Here is a 21,389-nt window from a genome sequence, read left to right on the forward strand (position 1 = left end):
CGTTTATCTGCATGATCTTTATGAAATTTTTAGTTTGATGAATAGTAGTCTCACTGAGCCAGTGGAATCATACATACTCCTGGATAGGACCAGAAGAGAATTTTCCTTAAAACTGGGTGGGGTCAATTAGACAGCTCACTGAGTTATCACATTTCTAAACCAATCCAACTACTCCTGAAGGGCGGTGCTCAAAGTAGGAGTGGTGATTTTTTTTATTATTATAAACATTTTATTGAATTTATTAAAATCAAATAACATTCCATACAAGCAAGTCAAATTTTACAAAAGTAGGTTTGAATCAAATCAACCCTCACCCAATTTATCAAAATCACTTTACAGTTAAATAAATTACCCATGACAATCACATATCACCCTTTAGGATCAGATACTACAAATGAGATTGTTCTATGTGTAAGAATTACCACACCTTTAGTTTTCTTTGTAAAGCTGGAAAGGAATATTTGGCCAGTCTAGTCTCTGTGCAGCCAAAACTGATCCTTGCTTAATAAGCTGGTCTCCTGTAAAAATACTATTTTAGTGTTTAGACTTGTTACTTGAGAGAATACTTTCTTTCTCTTTAATTCATGATTGAGACCTTTAACATTCCAGCTCACAAAGTTAACTGTTTGGTCATGAAGACTTTGCTTCTGGACCTTTGTTGACATTCTGTAATTCTAAACTAAGGTTGTACTTTGTTACATGTGCTAGCTTTGACCTTAATTTCCAGTCTAGCCCCACATGGGGAGGTAAAATCGGGGTGGGACTAGGAGGTGAGAGAAAGAGAGCAAGCTAATTCTAATCTATCCTTTTAATCCTTATAATTGTAAGTGCCAACATAACAATAAGCTTCATGGTAGTAACTCCTGGAAAATGATTTTGAACCTCAAACAGCAGTGGTGCTCTCATTAACCTGCTCCGACAGAGGGCAAGCTTCTTATTGCAATAACATGTATACAGTTGAAAAATCTCCTGAAAGTGACCCCTATGAATGTGTGTTGCATGTGCAGAGGGCACATTGCATGTGTTAAGAAAATAAGCTTTTCCTGTTGCAAGGGAAAAACCTTTCTATGACATCAGGCTAAACATTGACATTCAAAGACATTGATGGACGAATGGTAAAAAACAGTACGTTACACGGGTGCAGTGTGCACCCTCTGTTGTTTAGTTATGACAATAGCATAAGAGTTGATGTAAGGTTGAAAGATTTAGCAATTTTTTTAATGAAAATTTGAATTGTGAAACGGACATTCCAAATAAACACTCTGGCTGTTCGCTTAACACCGTAGGAGTAAAATCGACTTGCCCGCATCTTCTGTAGTCCTGTGCTACAAAAAATTAAGATGGATCTTGTGGGAATGCAGACCCCTATAATGAAATGTTATTTGCTCACAAGCAACATAAGTCTGGTTTCACCTTTGACATCACTACTTATTTCACAAAGGATGTCAAACAACTTCAGAGTCAGCCTCATGAGCCAGTAAAGCCTTGAGATAAGTGAGCGCTCCTTAAAGACGCACAGACCTGTTGACGTTCATGCATGTCTTGGTTTAACCACCGTGGGTGCTTTGCTTGGTTTATAAGCCAGCCTTTTAGTCCACTGGTAGAAGATGGAGCTGTCTGTTTAACTGCTGATTAACTCCTCACCACAGACATATGCTCTGTGACTCTGGGGACATTTCGTAACTCGTCTTAGAAATTTGGAAATGTTCACATAAAATGCTGTAAATGGCGATGTTAAAGGTGCTAAAATAAATTAAACTTGTCTGTGTACTTTGCTTGAGAACATAGCAGTGCCCTCCATAATGTTTGGGACAAAGACACATTTTTCCTTGATTTAGCCCACTGCTGCACAGTTTTAAATCATTGTGATTAAAGTGTACATTGCAGACTTTCATTTATGGAGATTTGCAGACCTCTCAGTCACACCATGTAGAAATGACAACACTTTTTCAACATGGTCCCCCCATTTCAGGGCTCCATAATGTTTGGCAGGTCTATTAAAGCCGTCATATTTAGGTCCTTCACATGCATTGACTGCTTGAAGTCTGCGATTTATAGACATCAGCAGGTGCTGAGGGTCTTCTCAGTCAAGCCTCTCATGCAGCCATCTTCAGCTCATGTTTGTTTTGGGGGCTCGTCCCCTTAAGTTTTCTCATCAACATATAGACGGCCTGCTTAATTTGATTTAAACTGGGTGACTGGCTTGGCCATTCAAGAATTTTCCATTTTTTTAGCTTTGAGAAGTCAAGCAAAAGGTGTCATTTTGCTTGACTTTTCACTACATTCATAATAGCTAACATGGTACAACACCCTAGTACTTTTAGCTTTGAGAAACTTCTGTGTTGACTCAACGATATGTTTGGAAACATCATCTTTGTAAGAGCCATTTGCTAGTTATTTAAGATAAATCAAATGTTTGCCTATATATTAGTGCACAGTCTATGGGAGGTTCTTCTAACCCCCACAAGCTGAATTGTGTTTGTATATTCTAACTACTACTTGCCCCTCTGACTATAGATTAGTCTTAGTTAGTGACCGTGAGTAAGGCATGGAGGACGCGCTGTTTTAAACCAGGCCTCAACGGGCCCAATAGAATGTAACGCTATGTGCTCTATTGAATGTGCAGCGCTGTACATTTAGAGCGTACTGAAGGTGAAGTAAATCATCTTTAAGTATATAAGCAGCTGGAGTTTGACAAGAAAAGCTAAGTTTAGAGAAGAGACATTTTTTGCAATTATTTTTTTTTTTTGGCCTTTTCTTTTAAAATGAACTTTTGGACAGAGAGATTTCTTTCAGGGCACACTTTTGACCAGTGCTCGATCCTGCCTTACTTACCAGCAGCTACAATCTTGTTTTTGAATGAAGTGCTGTCCAAATGTCTCCCCTTAAAATGAAAGTCTGCAATTTGCACTTTAATCACGATGTCTGAATTGTTTGATTTCATATTTTAAACTGTGGAGCAGAAAGGGAAATCGAGGAAAAATGTGCCAAACGTTACGGAGGGCACTGGATCATGCACTGAAATAACAAGCCTTTAGCAAATTACTCATTTGTGTTAGTGTTGTGTTCCCCCAAGAAGAATATACGGTACTGTAAATCAGTATGCTAATTTCTCCTCCCATGTCTTTTCTTTCACAGATAATTGGTGGGCTCTGGGAGATTCAGAATTCTTTTCTCGACTTATTGAAATGTATAAATGCACGGTTGTTTTTCTTTTGGGTAGTGGAAAATCTCTGTTGATCCCAACGTTTTTGGATGCCTATGTCACTGCTGCGCTTAAACTGCTTGAAAAACTCCACAAGGTATGTGTTGTCTGCTTTACTTTTCCTCTGTGCTATTCGGTTTTCTGTAGTTTTATCCCTCTTAAATTATTTTCATTCCTGAATAAGCACAGTTGCATCCACTTAACAGGATCATCTCCAGGCAGAGGAGTAGCTTCAGTGACAGACTTTTGTCACCGTCCTGTTCCACTGACAGACTGAGGAGATCGTTCCTCCCTATCTATCTATCTATCTATCTATCTATCTATCTATCTATCTATCTATCTATCTATCTATCTATCTATCTATCTATCTATCTATCTATCTATCTATCTATCTATCTATCTATCTATCTATCTATCTATCTATCTATCTATCTATCTATCTATCTATCTATCTATCTATCTATCACATTCCACACTTCTTCATCCTTCCCTCTTTGCCTTTACAGATCTAGGGCCTAATAAATCACCCTTTGGTACTCTTCTCTGTGTTTAATAAAACTCTTCACTTTATCGCTTGTTTTACCCTTCTCAGAATAATTTCCCGTGTTTTCTAATCACATATTCCTTGGTCTTCCTCTCATCCAGCGCTCTTCTAGATATTCTGTCATTGTCCATTCTTAACACACGACCAAACCATCTTAACTGTTTCTTTTCTGTTTGTCCCAGGAGGGCTTCTTGGTTTAATTCTTCCCTTATCTTTGTGGGTTACACTTTGCCTGATGAAGGGGCCTTAGCTTCCTTGAAAGCTTGCATTCGTAATCTATTTAGTTAGCCAATAAAAGGTGTCATTTCACCCTACTTTTTCCTGTATCAATCTATGGCTAACACGGTACAACAGTCTACTGCTATGCTTATCTTTGTGTTTGTAATTCAGTCCAGCTTTGTTTATCCCTATTGTTCTTCTTAAATAATTACTTTCTACTTCTTTATTCTACTATACTTTTCTGTCATAGTATGTTCTGGTATCTGGAAGGTTGCTGGTTTGAATACCTGTTACTGCCAAAGTGGTTGCTTACCCTCCTTGGCCCTTCAGCAAGGCCCTTAACCTGCAGTTGCTCCAGGGGTGCAGTACAATGGCTGATCCTGCACTCTGACCTCAAGGGGTGTGCGAAAACTTAACAAATTACTAATCCAAGAAATTGTATAAAGTGAAATAAATAACAAAAAAAAATATCCAACTCAGATTTGTATAGACTTATAAATGTGTGATTCAGCCCTTCTTCCCACTTCTTATTTCCTATAATTGTATTATTTAATTCATAATAAACATGGCTTGATTTATGAAATCTTCTATATAATACGCTAAGGTGGCTGTCCATTTGTCTGTCCAGAAATCACCTGTAGCTCACAAACCGTTTGACCTATCAAACTGAAATTTGGTACAGATATACTACATTATGTCGATTATCCGCTTTCGGGCTGATGATTGACCTCCAAGGTCAGAGGTCAACCCAGGAAGGTCAAGGCCAAAAAACAAATAACTTGTAGCCTGAAATTTGGTACACACATATATTACACTTAGAAAGCTGTAGCGCAGAGTTTATTAAAAGCAAAAATCTTTGGAATTATTACAAATGATGCCAAGAAAAGAAGAGAGGAAGCGGGCCGCTAGGGTGGAGAAAAGAAAAGCTGCTCGGGAAGCAGCAAGCGCATCAACCTCTGAGCAAACAAATGCTAAACATACAGAGAACGAGAAGGAAAACTATGAAGAGCACACTCCGCATTTACGACAGGCAGACGCAGAGCGAAGGAGACTCACAAGAGCAAATGAGACCGAGGAAGAGGCTAATCGATGTTGGCAATCAGTGGTCAAACATGCCAGAATTGCAAAGTCAAATTTGACCGAACAAAAACCATCCAAGAACGTGCAGTGTGCCGTTTACTGGTCTGTTCATATTTCTTAACCTCAAATAATGTTATGAGCCTTCAGGAACATTATAAATAATTTCCACCAACCCATTCCAATTCCATTTCCTCCAATCTGATTCTTCATTCTAACACTTCTTCCTTCATATTTACAAATTGAGCTTGACTTTTAATATTTTTCATGCTGTTTGCTGTGTATTACAGAATGTCACAAATTATTGGAGTTTTTCTGGGGTATCTGCTTTCAGCACTATATCCTCAGCAAAACTAGATTTTGTACATACACTGGTTGTAAATTCCAGTTTCCCGTTTTGTTTTTTGGGTTGTCTTTGGTTTTTATGCTTTAGTAATTTTGTTGATGAAGATTATAAAACGTAGGAGGTTTAATGAGTCTCCTTATTTTATTCATTTCTGATACTTGTCCATTATTCCAACCTTCCATTTCACAGCTTTACACAAACTTTCTGTGACTCTTCATATATTACTGGGGACTATCAGTCTCTTGCAGGTTTCTCCATACATATTTTTTATTCAGCTTATCAAAGGCAGCATGCAGATCCAAGAATGCTAGGTGGACAGCTTTGTCCTTATCTAGAAATGTTTCAGTCTGGATGATATTGCTATGATCCTCTGTTTGTCTCTCTGGTCTCAATGTTGGCTGTTCTTCTTCTAGTTTTCCTTCTACATGCATCCTTAGTTTGGTTTTAGCTGTTCTGTAGTTTATTTTTGAAGACTGTGCATTTTCAAATACAGTGGAATTTCCTTTCTTATTTATTGGTTCAATTTGATGTTTTTTTTGCAATCTTTTTGTATCATCTCCTGTTTCTAAACTCACTGGAACATGTCTTTAAGCTACTCGGTTACCTTCAGTCTTTTGGTTCTTGATATTTGTCATGTTCCTCAGCTGCTTTCCTAATTTAATTTTCTCAATGGCCACCTCTACTTCATTTATTAATATAGTCAAACTCGGTTATAGTGAACTTGACGGGACCAACACTATTTGCTTATTATAAGTGGAATTCTCTATAACCGGGAAATGCGAATTTGACAAAAACTAACTCAGTCTATTAAAGTAATACTGATTTATTGAAACAAATATACAGTCTATATGAAAACGTTTGGGAACCCCTGTTAATTCTTTGGGTTTTTGTTTCTCATTGGCTAAGCTTTGAAAGTAGCAACTTCTTTTTAATATATAACATGCCTTATGGAAACAATAGGATGTCAGCAGTGACATTAAGTTTATTGGATTAACAGAAAATATGTATCATAACAAAATTAGACAGGTGCAGAAATGTGGGCACCCCAACAGAGATATGACATCAATACTTAGTTGAGCCTCCTTTTGGCCTCTAGACGCTGTCCTCCTATAGCCTTTGATGAGTGTCTGGATTCTGGATGGAAGTATTTTTGACCATTCTGCATACAAAATCTCTCCAGTTAAGTTCAATTTGATGGCTGCCGAGCACGACAGGCCTGCTTTAATTCATCCCATAGACTGTCGATGATATTCAAGTCAGGGGACTGTGACGGCCATTCTAGAACAGTGTACTTCTCCCTCTGCATGAATGCCTTTGTAGATTTCCAACTGTGTTTTGGGTCATTGTCTTGTTGGAATAACCAACCCCGGCTTAAGTAACTTCAACTTTGTGACTGATGCTTGAACATTATCCTGAAGAATTGGTTGATATTGGGTTGAATTCATCCGACCCTCGACTTTAACATGGGCCCCAGTCCCTGAACTAGCCACACAGCCCCACAGCATGATGGAACCTCCACCAAATTTGACAGTAGGTAGCAGGTGTTTCTCTTGGAAAGCGGTGTTGTTCTTCCGCTATGCAAAGCGCTTTTTGTTCTGACCAAATAACTCAATTTCTGTCTCATCAATCCAAAGCAATTTGTTCCAAAATGAATCTGGTTTGTCTAAATGAGCATTGGCATACAACAAGCGACTCTGTTTGTGGCGTGAGTGCAGAAAGGGCTTCTTTCTCATCACCCTGCCATACAGATGTTCTTTGTGCAAATTGTGGTGAATTGTAGAACGATGTACAGATACACCATCTGCAGCGAGATGTTCTTGCAGGTCTTTGGAGGAGATCTGTAGGTTGTCTGTAGCCATTCTCACAATCCTGCCTCTGCATATGCCACTCCTGTATTTTTTTTTTTGGCCTGCCTGACCTGAGTTAGTTTAACAGCAACTGTGCCTGTGGCCTTCCATTTCCTGATTAAATTCCTTACAGTTGAAGCTGACAGTTTAAACCTCTTAGATGGCTTTTTGTAGCCTTCCCCTAAACCAGGAGACTCAACAATCTTTGTTTTCAGATCTTTTGAGAGTTGCTTTGAGGATCCCATGCTGTCTGTCACTCTTCAGAGGAGAGTCAAAGGGAAGCACAACTTGCAATTGACCACCTTAAATACCTTTTCTAATGATTGGACACACTTGTCTATGAAGGTTTGACAAACTAATCCAAACAATTTTTTCCGAGAAATCGTTATAACCGAGCTCGTTAAAACCGAATTTGACTGTATTTCATTTCTTTCTTCTTCTTAATTATTCTTTGTCCTCTTAATTCTTCTACACTCCATTACATAAGCCTAATTTTATAGTGTTTTTATATTGTTCTGGGTGTTTTACCCACTTAATAAATAACATTTTTTCTCTTTTTGTATTTTTGCCGTTGATTGGCAATGTAACTAAAAAGTCAGTCAGTTGTAGGGCCACAGTTACAACTTTCTATCCTGTGTACTTAACTATGATTAATGTCTCTGGTGCCATTTTTAAGTCTGGCCTAAGATTGCAATGCAAAACTAAACTGTGTATGGTTCAGAGTTGCTGTCATCATGCTTTTAGGATTTCTTCAAAAGCAAAGTTGAACTTTTTAGCCATCAGACTAAACACCATGTTTGAACACTGCACATTATCCACAGTGGGAAGCATAGCAGTGTCCTACAATGAACATGGACCAGAGAACGCAAAGGAGACAGTTCTGTGAGGAGATCAGAAAGAAAAATGATGGACAAGCATGTTAAAGGCAAAGGCTAGAAGACCATCATCTCCAAGCAGCTTGATATTCCTCTGACAACAGTCGTAAAAATATTATGAAGAAGTTGAAAGTCCATGGGACTGTACCAAACCTCCCTGGACGTGGGCACAAGAGGAAAATCAACCCCAGGATGAGCAGAAAGGCTTTGAGAATGGCACACAAAATGCCAAAGATAACTTCCCAAGAAATATAAGCTGAACTCCAAGGTCAAGGTCAATCTGTGTCTGACCGCATCATCTGTTGCTTTGTGAATAGAAGACGTCCCAGATGGACCTCTCATTAAAAAGCCAGACTGGAATTTGCTAAAATGCATATTGACGAGCTACAATGCTTCTGGGAGAAGGTCCTTTGGACATATGAGACACAAGTGGTCTTTCTTGCCAAGTTTCATCAGCTCTATGTCCACAGATGAAAAAAATGAAGCTGTTAAAGAAGAGAACACTCTGTCATGTTTTGAGGCTGTTTTGCTGTATCTGACACGGGGCTTCTTGAGTCTCTGCAGAAAACAATGACATGTCAAGAATATCAAGACATTCTGGAGCAAAATGCACTGCCCGGTGTCAGAAAGCTCTGTCTTAGGCACAGATCGTGGACCCTCCGACAGGATAAGGAGCCATAATACACTGTGAAAAGTGCCCAAGAATAGCTAAGAACAGAACATTGGACTATTCTGAAGTGGCCTTCTGTGAGCCCTGATTTGAATCCTATGGAACATCTATGGAAAGAACTGAAACATGAAGTCTGGAGAAGACCCCCTTCAAACCTGACATGGCGAAAGCAGTTTTCTCAGGACAAGTGGGCCAAGTGACCAGTAGATCTCCAGGTCTCGCTTGTGTTCAGTGATTGCAAACTCTTAAGGGCTGTGTTTCAAAATATTGGGTTAAGGGTCATTTTTGTCCATACCATTTCCCTTTGTGATCTTATTTGAAATATTATTTTGCATCAAACCTTTAAGGCAAAGTCAGATTTTTGTTGAACGTGCAATAAACAAAGATGGGTGCCAATTACTTTGGTCAGTTTCAAATTATTTATGGGCAGTAGTGGCTTCTTTTTTCATGGAGGGTTCCAACAGATTTTGTCAATGTCTGTATTGAAGTAAAAATACCAACAACACTGGGTGTAAGGCAAGAAGCAAGTGTACCCGTGTGCCACTCCTTTGCAGGGCTCAATACCACAAACAAGGAGAAGAGTGTGCTGCATGGTTTCCAGTAACAGAAACATAATTAGAAAAGTGTCACCCAGCGCTTTGCTATAGATACCTTGGAACAGTGAGATTGGGTTTCACAGTGGCCAGTGTTTATTCTGCGAATCTTCGGTGGCTCAGGTCAAGGATGTAAATATGCAATGGATGCAGTTCACATCACAGCACATGAAGGACTAAACCTTTTGATCAAACACAAGAGAATTATGACGTTTGGCTGCGTTTCTGGTCAGTTTCATGAAGATTCATATATGGGCTTAGGTTTTAAGAACAAATGTGGGCCACTCAAAGGTGCCGTTTTTCATACCAATGAAGTAAAATGTATGCAAAAGTAAGGCATTATTTACGCATTACATTTTATAATAAGTAACTATATAACATATTTAGCAACTTTTTTGTGAGCAAAGAGTAATGTACTCTTCTAAATCTAACATTCCCACCACTGCTCAGGAGATGCATGCTTGTTTTGGGCCAGTGAGGGTATCTGACTCTTTTCTGTGAAGTTAAATGCATCGGCCCATTTTACCAAGGGTGGACTCATGCATGTAAACTCGGGTTTTAAAGAAGTTGGTTTTCTGCCTTACCAGGGTTACTCACCTTATTCCAGTTTTGTATATGTAATGGACAAGTTAAATGCCCGAGAATTGTTGTGAGCAGCTGGGGACCAAGAGATGAAAGCAGAGGCACCCAATGTGAAAGTGGAAAGCATCCAAAATCAAATGAATCGAGTCAGTGGACAAGACGAGGTCAAAGTCAAATTTGGGAATGAAGCTGAAACCGAAAATACACAATACTAGGCCTACTTTGAAAGTAAACAAACTACGTCTAAATCCGTTTAAGGAGATTTTGTATCCATCATGGGAGAGGGTATTATACGATCACCAGCATCTTTAGATCATCGTGTCCTGTGACATCATGGGCACAACAAGCCTGGTCACATAACAGATTCAGAAAGCTGTTGCATAATTAAACAAACATGCTGATAATAACAATCAAGTTTGTGAACACTAATAATAATGAAAATTACAGCAGAAATAAAATCCTCAAGAATGACACCCCAAAAATAAATAGAAACATGTATCAGCCATGCCGGTATTACACAATGGAAACAACATGCGGTGCTCGAAAATCTAACAGACCCTACAGGTCAAGTCAGGTTGGGGAGCATGCACCGGTACAGCATGTTGCCACACGCACCACACGACAAAACAGCTTGGGATCATGGTTGGCAGACTTGCGGTCCAGTCTTACCTTCCAGAAATTACTGTCTTTCTGCCGCAGCCAGGTGTCACATGGCCTGGTTCAGCCGCTCAGGTCCTCAAAAAAGAGGATCCTGCGAGCCGGATCACAGTCATGCAAATCACGCCACATGGCCATAATGCCGTGACTGATGATGCATGTAATGTGCCTCATTTGGGACTCCATGAGAAACCACTCATTCGACATAAAGTTAAACCACTGGTAGGCGAGGATTCTCAGAAGATACACAGTACTGAAGGAGTTCAGTATATATATACAGTATATATAGAGGATATACATATGTATATATATATATATATATATATATATATATATATATATATATATATATATATATATATATATATATATATATATATATATATATATATATATATATATATACAGTATATAGCGAAACAGTAAGCAACAAGACTGCCTTCATCCTTTTGCAGAGATATCGGGAGCACCGCACAGCCCTTTCCAGCGACCTCACGCGACCCCCCATGCTATCCCAATCCGTCTACTTACTTCAGAGGAAGAGTCACCAGAGACAAACCCTACCACTAGGTGAGAAAAGAAAAATAATGGCAGAAGTACATGGAGCTTTGCCAGGGCTGGTTCTGCCTGCCTGGTTATATAAAAATTCGCAGTGAGAGCACCTGCCCTGTTTAAGTAACTTCTAATGAGTCCAGCCATCACGGTTCTGCATACAACCAAACGCATATTGCAGTTCGTTTTTCTTCTCTCGTACTTTTCCATTCCTCTGAGTTGAAGTTTTGTTCCTGCATTTAGATAGGTTTGCCTTGTTAAAAATGTATATTTCATTTTCATTTGTTTGTGCCACTTTAGGTAAATTTGAAATCACGACATGTCGAGTACGATCACTTTTACATACCTGATATTGCAGCTTTAGTGGACATTCAGGAAGACTACCTCAAGTGGTGTTCAAGCAAGACGAGTATTGTGAGTATTGTTATAACTAATGCAAAAAAATAACACGTGTTAAGTTTGCTTTACTGTGAAGCACTTTGTCTTTTTTGTAAAAATAAGTAACTGTTGTATTTAAAAACATTTTTTTAATAACGTGTTCAGACAGGTGTTTTTGGCTTTCTGTATTTCTTTATTCTAATTTATCATTTCTCAGTTGTTTTAATCTAGCTTGTTTACCAACTAGTACTACATAAAAAGAAAAGTGGGATTATTTTCAGAGGTATTTGTGGTCCTCGATTTATACTGATGGTTGCATTTTGTTTTCTGAAAAAGCTCTAATTTTCTTATTATTTTGCTCTACCCCCTTATTTGAATGCAGGCTCTTGCAACATCTGTCTCACTTCATGATACTATAGAATATACTCATTCGTATTAATGTCAGTTTGTAGTTGTCAGACATTGGTATATAAGAGGAAATGGGAATACCTGGGAAAACCTGTACATACATTGACAGAATGTCCTAATTCCCCAGACAGACAGTGACATCAGTGACAGAGTCAGGAGGTATGAGGCACCATGGCAGTGCCACTGTGTCATCTTTGCTTTCATATTGTTTCTGATCATCTCCTTTATGTCTCATTTCTGCATTTCCTGCTGCCTGATCTTATGTGGGTGCTGTGTGTTCATGTTATACTCCTCACCACATGCATTTCCTGCCCAAGGCTGCTGGTATAAACAACCTATAAAATGAAGTTGCCGAGTAAAGCAGCTCTTTCACTAAGGTCACCACAAGTAGACCTTTTTCTCTAATAACACAAGTATTGCACCTCAGACCAACATACTTAATCAGACTGGTTTCTGGATTGTTTTAAAAGTTCATGTGTACCAGGATGTGGTCACAGAGCATTAGAACATAAGAATTTTGTCAAATGAGAGGAGTTCACTTAGTCCATTTGTCACTGGCTAACATCAAAGCTGTCTCACTATCTCATCCTGATCCATACTTAAAGGCTGTCAAGGTTTCTGTTTCATCTCCATGACTTAATGGTTTGTTCCACAATCCCACAACTCTTTGTGTAAAGAAGTGCTTCCTGGCTTCAGTCCTAAATGCACTTCCCCTTAATTTCCCACTCGTGTCCTTGAGTATGCGATTCATCATTTAGTTGAAAGAATTCAACTGGTCTGCTTTATCAGTGCCTTTTGAGAATTTTGAACACCTAGATTAGGTCCCCATGCAGTTTCCTCTGCTCAAGACTAAACCGGTTTCACTCTCTGAATCTGCCACAGTAGGACATCTCCTTACGTCCCATGATGCACCTGGTTGCTCTTCTCTGCACAGCTTCAGGTGCTGCTATGTCTTTTTTTTTTTAGTGTGATGACCAGAATGGCACACAGTAGACCAGATGTGGTCTTACTAATCCCCCTACAGTCTGAGCATAACGTCCTTTAATTTATATTCAACAGTTTTTATGATATAACGTATTTTGCTTGCTTTTGCACATTGAGATTCACATTCATAGATGATGAAAACGTTGTGTTGACATAAGCCACTAAATCCTTTTCAGAGGTTGCTTCCTGCAGGTCATTGTCACCCATCTTGTATTTATAATTGTCATTCCTTTCACCCACATGGTGCACTTTGCACATTCCTACATTAAACTTAATTTTCTAAATGTTTGCCCAGTTCCGAAGCTTGTCTAAATCTTTAAAAATTGTTTTTGCTGCCTCCTCAGTGTCTGCCATTCCTTCAGTTGGTGTCATCTGCTGTAATGAGTACACAAGAAACATTATAAAGGGTTATGGCACCTGAAACCGATCCCTGTATAATGGAAGGTTTTTGAATATCTGCTGTTACTCCAGTTTTTCTGTCATCTGTGAATTTCACACATGTACCAAAATCAGTTCATTAATATAAATCAGAAAATGTAACGGACCAAGGAGAGACCCCCCGTGAGGTAACTCACTGATGCCCTCACTCCATTCTTAATAATACATTTTATTTATTTGTAGGCACCTTTCTAAACACTCAAGGACACCGAACAATAGATAAAACAAAGATTACAAACAAAACTAAAATACAAAAATTTAATCAGAGAGAACAATTGTAATCAAAGAAAAAAGCAGTCTTAAACAAATAAGTTTTAAGTTTAGATTTGAAAAGTGAAAATGGTTTAGTATTTCTAAGCTCAAATGGTAGTGAGTTCCAGAGCTGGGGAGCAGAGCAGCTGAATGCTGTGCCCCCATAGTAGTAAAACGGGCGAAGGGGTCAGTCAAGTGGATGGAAGAAGAGGATTTAAGGGTACGGGAGGGAATGGCAACATGGAGGAGGTCAGACAGATATGGAGGGGCGAGGGTGTGGAGAGCTTTAAAAGTTAACAGAAGAATTTTGAATTCAATGCGAAACTGAACTGGAAGCCAGTGAAACTGCTGCAAGACGGGAGTGATATGGTGAGTAGAGGGGATTCTAGTAATGATGCGGGTGGGCAGCTGAATTCTGGACCAGTTTCAGCTTATAAAGAGATTTGCGAGAAAGACCAAAGAAAAGGGAATTGCGGTAATCCAGACGAGAAGTGACGAGGCTATGAACAAGGATAGCAGTGGTGTGGGGAGTGAGGGAGGGGTGAATACGATTAACGTTACGCAAGTGGAAATATGAAGACCGGGAGATTTTATTGATGTGGGACTAAAAGGATAAAGTACTGTCAAGGATGACACCCAGGCTCTTGGGGAAGGGCAGACAGAGGAATTATCAATAACAAATGGAAAATGATCAGTTTTGGATACATTGATTTTGTACCAATGAGGAGAACCTCAGTTTTGTCACTATTTAAGAAAATTTGAAGAAAACCAGGATTTGATTTCTGCTATGCAATCAATAAGTGAGGAGTGTGGAAAGGAAAAAGTAGGTTTGCTAGTGAGATAGAGCTGGGTGTCATCAGCATAACAGTGGAAGCTAATGTTATATTTACAAAAGATATTTCCAAGGAGAAGGAGGTAAATAATGAAAAGGAAGGGCCCCAGGACAGAGCCCACCTGAAGTAACAGCGGTGGGTTGGGATGTTAAAGTTTTAAGTGGAACAAACTAAGTGCGGCCTGAGAGGAAGGATCTGAACCAATCTAATCGTTCAGGGGCGGCTTATTGGCCACCAGGAATGCACGATAGGTCGTCTACCTGGCTGTCCTTTTGCTTCAGGAGAGTAGCAATGGCAGTTGCGGTGCGATGCAGTCTGGTTTGTACCTCTCGTCATCGCAAGTGGTGGTCCTCCCAGGTAAATGTTGCTGTTGGCACATCAGCTACACAAACGTGTTCAGCACCACAGTCAGCTGGGGACCGATCAGCTGATGCTGGTACCTCACTTTAGTTTTCAATCTGCATCTCCAGATCACTTGCATCATAATCGAAGTCCGACAAGTCAGAGTCTGATTCAGCGATAATATGTCATCCTCAAAGGTTTTCACTTTGGTTTCTCGCCAGATGCCAATGCCATTTTAGAGGTGGTTTCCTCTTCGTTACTCCTGCACACGCAGGGGATTAAGGTCAAATCAATTAAGCTAACTTTTCTCCTAGTAAAGAGAGTAGAACTAAAACGTAGTGGTGAGTTTTGTCGCCATTTATAGCTGATTACCGTCCTCTACCCCTGAATTTCAACAAAAGTCGACATCCGCCCTGAAAGAGTTAACCAACATTAGTTCCAGTTTATAGATTCTAGTTTCAGAATTGATTTTTGCTGTGTTTTAACGGAGTCAAAGTCTTTTTGAAGGTCTAAGTAAAATATGTCATATGCTTTGCTTTTTCTAAACTATTCCATTCGCCTGTTCACAGGTGTCAATGGCTCAAATCTTGTAATAGTGAAACGGTGAATAAATAAGCAATTTTATTTTAAAAGTTCTGGAGCAGCTTTCCCCTCATTTTGTACATTACTGTTTATTTTAGACTGCAATCCATATATAGCAGTCAAAAAAAGAAAATAAATAAGAGTTTGTTTGAAATTAGATCAAGGTTATTATAGTTTTGCCTTTTTATTTTAGTTTTCATTTCTATATTTTTTCTGACCTTACTTGAAAATTCAGTTTAGTTTTAGTGTTCCTTCATCGTGTATTTTTAGTTTTAATTTAGTTTTTATTTCACAAAGAAATTTATATTCTATTTTATATCTATTAGTTTCAGTTTTGGTTTTAGTAATTATGGCATGGAGCTCCTGTTGAGTTTAGTTTTGCGTCACAATCAGACAGAACTGTACACTTAACGGATTTGGATATGAGTTTAATGTTAGTGGAAGCTTACTACACTACATGGTTTACTATCAGTTTTTGTCTGATAAAAACAAGCATAATCAAAACCAGATACTGAATATGAACAATTTTACACAATTTTATCATTTTTAAAATATTTTCTATGTCATTTGTGCTGAACAAATCTGTGCTGACTGTTGGCACTTTTTATCTTTTCATTTTATTGCCCAGAATGGGCCAATTTGTAATGGAATGTAGGTGAATTTTAAGGTTTGAGGGTTTTTTTACTCAAAATGTCTACAGCAGACAACATATTCTGCTCTAAGACAATGTGCTTATAATAAAGGACTTCAATATTGCATTTAAAAATCTCCTATACTGGGCTTTATTTTCTACCAGCCATATTGATCTCTGATTCCATCTCAGGCACAAGCAATTTATAGACAGAATTTTGCCACCTGCAGTCCTGAAAAAATATAAAGATATCAAAAATCAGAAAACAGATTCTACTGTATTCTAAAAGGTGCAATAATGAAAATCATGGGGGCTTAAGAGGAACAGGACTGTTAGGCTTGAATCAGTGTGCAGACCCCACCTAGCTATATTTAGGGGAAACAAAGAAAAACAAGCATTTAGTGTCAAGGTTTGGGGTAGTGAGACTTGAATATCTAATGTATAAGAATGATAAACCCTTAATGAGTAGGTGATAGGTGTATGGATGGGCACAAAACCACAGAGACAGCATCTGATATTAAGAACAATATAAACATTTTCTAAACTTGTTTATCCAGAGCAGTATCGCAGGACACTTGGAGCCTACCCAAACAATTTGGATGCAAGGCAAAAATATGATGATTTCAACTATCTATTTTGAGAGAGAGAGAGGATGTAGAGCCCAGAGTTTGAGAGTTTAAGGGGACTCTGTTGAAGAAAATAATGGTCCAGGTTTTGTAATTGTCGTCTGTGTCCTAACCGCTTGTGGGCTCATCAGTGTTAGCTCACAGAGTTCCAGGTTTGCCTCGCTTGCACTCCAAGTTCCTATTTTGTTTATTGTTTAATTTATGAACTCAGTATTGTGAGCTTGTCCAAGTGCAAATTAACATTGAACTTTAAAACACTGTCTTTACTTACTGCGAGTGTCTGCCTGTTTTTGCCTGAAATGGTATGCAGAAACAAAGCAATAAATGGAAAAACAGGCAAAAACACAGCTAACGAGTTTCAGACTTCAGAAGGAGTGTGACAGCACCAAGAACATCAGACACACTGACAGTCCTACCACTGTGTGGGTCTGTTTTTATATTCAGGGGGAGTGGCCTCAAGCACACCTGACTGCATACACCCACCAATCCCTCATGTAGCCACTCCCCCTGTAATGTTATAATCAGGCATCTCTGGAGCAATTTAAGATCAATAGCCAGGCAATGCAAAATTGTACACCTCAGCATTACTCTGTTTTTGAGTTTGTGAATTCCTTACAGTTGTGTTGGGATTTATTTTGCACACTGTTTTTTTTTTGGTCAGTTGATGCCCACTATTAAAGAAAGATATTTCTCACTGTATGATTTCCCCCTTCTCTTTTCATAGAGCTCGGTGACACTGTGCAGCTACCCATTTATATTCAACGCTAAAGCCAAGACGAAAATATTGCAGACGGATGCTGAGCTTCAAATGCAGGTGCTCTTTTGATAACTTTTTTTGTAATATTTTTAAACATCGGAATTTTAAACATTTTACAAAGTATTTTGTTGGAGATGGGAGAAAGACAATAGATGTCCAGACTGCAAATTTAAAATTGTTTATGAACAGTGTCCTTTTATCCTTGTAAAGCAAAGCCTTCTGCAGTGTGGTGGGACAATCCAGGCTGCTCAGTGCCAAAGTAGTGAATGGCAATGAAAATAAATGGAGTAGATTTACTTCATTTGTAAGCGACTTCAAAATATTTGCAGCTACAAGAATTAATAATAAAATTGCTCAAGAAGGCAAGTATGTATGTATGTAGGTGTTTTTTTTCCAATTTGAAATACAGTACATTAAATTTGCATTCATTTATTTGTGTAGCCAGTGCCAAATCTAAAGTGACTTCTGCATCACAAATACACTTGGTGGTCACTTTAGTGGTTCTCCCTGCACATTAATGTAATTCTTTATGATTAGTCCTTTGAAGGAGAAAACAAAGTTTAGTTGTTTTTCAACCAAACAATGGAATGCTCAGGATGTAAGATCTAAGTCTCTTGGACCATGCTATGAGTGTCGAGGCTGGACATGGTCATTATATTTCGGCAAAAGCTGCCCAGTACTCTCTAGAATTTGCAGTTATTCATTGGGTGAAGGGTCTATAGGTGAAAACACCCTTTTAGTGCCCCTGGATTGCTGAGATTCACCCTGATTTTACAGTAATTTGTTTATTTTAAATGGACGTGCCTGTGCACCACTCGTATTGATGATGCCATATGCACAGAGACACCCTACAGTAAGGTAAAAATTCTAAAAGTATGTATTAAATAAACTGTTCGCCCACCAAAACAACTGAAACACATTTTACAAAAGCCCATCCCAAAATCGACATAAGCAACACACAATAAGTAAATGGCACAAAATAGGCAGACTGGTTTAAGCTAACAGGATGACCACATCAGCGGTCACAACACATCTTTGCCACAGTGGTGTGCACTGATTTCTGTATGCATGGCACGTAGGACAGTGAAGAGAATGGGCACAGCTGCAGTAGGCATCTGGGGAGCCTCCTTCTTGTCTCCCATTTTGATAATTGGTAGCAGGAAGCTTGTTTTTCTGGGTCCATTTTGAATTTGAGACGATGCAGAGATGGCCAAATCCTGTCACACTCCAAACAAGTGAGTGCAGTGCCCTATATTGTGGTTTGGTTTGGTTTCTCTTTGCAGATCGCCATTAATAGAGCAACTTTACATAACGTCTTCATGCTGCTGACTTTGGAGCCCCTGCTGGCTCGAAATCCATTTCTGGTGCTTCATGTTCGGCGTAGCAACTTGGTCAGTGATGCTCTACGCGAGCTCAGCATTTACTCAGACGTCGACCTCAAGAAACCTCTGAAGGTCAGTTCTCTCCTGTGCCGCTCTTTAACTGTGCTTGTAATTTGAAACGAACAAAGGGCAGATCTTTCATTTTACGATATACTGTTATTTAAGTAGCATATACCTTTATCTATAGTGATATGAACATCCTGCTTTTACAGTCCCTTAAAAGTCATCACCATTCTCTGGATTTTAGAAGGTACTTATTGGAGAAGTATTGTTATGTATTTTTAGTGACAACGTAAGTGTTCCAAAAGTTTATTTTTATACTTAGAGTAAATCATTTGTCGAAAGTATATTTCTAAGATTTATCAGATGTCACACCAACAAAAGAAAAAGGAGCCTTGGTAGCTGCCCCCGTATATTATAGGCTATGTTAAGGCATAGAAACGAGTCTTTTGGAGGTCAAAATGGAACTAGCTATAGGATGCATAAAATGGCGGTTTTATGGTCAGGCAGAGGAAATTAGGTCATTGGGCCCAGAACCTGAAGTGATGTCATCTGGCCCTGAACTGGAAGTGGTATCGTCGGGCCTGGAGCTAGAAGTGGCGACTTCAGAGATGGGCAGAATTTTTCCGTAACTGGTCTGCAGAGGAAGGAGGAACAGGATTAGTGCACTCAGCCACTCCCTGGATTGGCGTGGAATTGCCCTAATTTGAACCCGTTAGCTCCCTCCCATGCGCACATGTGTGACACACTGTTCAACACCATTGACATCCCAACAACCATCTACTATCTGTATGTGCACAAACTTGCCTTCTGCATTTCTGTATCCTGCTTCTGATAACTAAAGTAACCAGGAAATAATACCAAGAATCTGTGATAAAATGTATTATTTCCTCCAGGTAAGGATCCATTTCTTGCTCGCTTGTCTACTCGCATTGGCAAATTATTATTGTCTATTTGTCTACAGAACAGACATAGCATTTCACTTCTGGATATCAGCATTCAGTGTCAGTAATGGTGCTTGATGTTGACTTTCCAAGGTGAATCCACACCTGTGCCCCTGAAATGTTGTCACGGAGCAAGATGAGCAACGAAGTGAAGTGTACAGCCAGCCTCCTTTTAAAATGGTTGAATCACATGATGTTTTGCTTTTTGTTCTCCTTAAATTGACATGGATTCACTGTTTACTCAAAGCTTCATGATGCTCCAACAATGATGGATGGATTAAAAGGCAGAAGTCTGTATGACCATCATCATCAAGTCCCTTCCGTGAGAACTCTAAATCCAAAGAGGACTGTTTCACTTATGTGAGGTAGAATGCCCAAAGGGGACTGGGTGGTCTCATGGTCTGGAATCCCTACAGATTTTATTTTTTCTCCAGCCGTCTGGAGTTTTTTTGTTTTTTCTGTCCACCCTGGCCATTGAACCTTACTCTTATTCAGTGTTAATTAATGTTGATTTATTTTATTTTATAATTGTGTCTTTCATTTTTCTATTCTTTAATATGTAAAGCACTTTGAGCTACTGTTTGTATGAAGATGTGCTATATAAATAAATGTTGTTGTTGTTTTGTAATATGTGTTTAATCGCAATACTCGGATCAATATTTATGGCTAGAAAGGTGGACGTGTGGTAAGTTTCAAGGCTTTCCCCCCATACCCATTATCTCCATTATAAAATGAAACAGGCTAGTCATTTTTTAAAAATTAATAAAATATGCTTCACTTTAGAATGGCAAATTAATATGTACTGTGATTGTGAAGAAATAACTTTGACTTGAAAAATGCCAAGCGTATCCTTTAATATTATTATGTCTGAATTTCCATTCTTGAGTTCATGCTTGTCCTCAATTTTACTCTTTTCTATAAAAAATATATATATATTTAAAAAATCTGGTAAACTAGATAATTAGCAATGTGCTATAGCCTGAATAATTTTCATTCTGCCTGACTGCTATATTTCAGGTCATTTTTGACGGGGAGGAGGCTGTGGATGCAGGTGGAGTTACCAAAGAGTTCTTTCTTTTGCTGCTCAAAGAGCTTCTGGATCCCATTTATGGAATGTTCTCTCATTATGAAGAGTCCAACCTGCTCTGGTTTTCTGACAAAGTAAGCACATTGAAAATTAAAGAATTTAGCAACCTTTTATATGATTTGGCTATAAATTATGATCACGTAGTACTGAATGGGGGATTTTAATGTACACATTGATGTGGAAACTGACACTTTTGGCAAATATTTAACTTATTTGTTAAATTCAGTAGGATTTTGTCAGATTGTCAAAGGTCCAACTCATAATCATAACCAGATATTAGATTTAATTATAACTTACAAAGTTGAAACAAAGTTAAAATTTAAATATTACTCCATTACATAAATGAAGTTATTTCCGATCACTACTTAATTACATTTGATTTAGTCCTGCCCTTGCTAACGCACTCACAGATTAACACAAAGACAGTGCGACATCTAGATTGTAATACTGCTTCAAAATTTATAGATACTTTGAGTAAGTCGAGTGTAATTGTTGAAAACCATTTAGATCAGCTAACATGGCCCACCTGCCAAGTTGTTTTGCCTGCCTATGGTAAAGTCATCCCTGATGGAGGATCG

General features: G+C 38.7%; 1 protein-coding gene across 4 annotated transcripts in view; it reads left to right on the forward strand.

Moving 5' to 3' along the window:
• LOC120527090 (probable E3 ubiquitin-protein ligase HERC3) overlaps positions 1-21,389 on the forward strand; it is a 101,120-nt gene that overhangs the window by 57,766 nt on the left and 21,965 nt on the right. For all 4 annotated transcript variants that reach the window (XM_039750157.1, XM_039750159.1, XM_039750160.1 and 1 more), the window contains exons 14-18: positions 3,139-3,302; positions 11,468-11,581; positions 17,366-17,455; positions 18,682-18,852; positions 20,742-20,885. In XM_039750157.1, the coding sequence (XP_039606091.1) occupies positions 3,139-3,302; positions 11,468-11,581; positions 17,366-17,455; positions 18,682-18,852; positions 20,742-20,885 (683 nt within the window). The remainder of the gene's footprint in view (positions 1-3,138; positions 3,303-11,467; positions 11,582-17,365; positions 17,456-18,681; positions 18,853-20,741; positions 20,886-21,389) is intronic.

The sequence above is a fragment of the Polypterus senegalus genome, chromosome 4 (genome assembly GCF_016835505.1).
Source record: "Polypterus senegalus isolate Bchr_013 chromosome 4, ASM1683550v1, whole genome shotgun sequence".
NCBI classification, from domain to species: Eukaryota; Metazoa; Chordata; class Cladistia; order Polypteriformes; family Polypteridae; genus Polypterus; species Polypterus senegalus.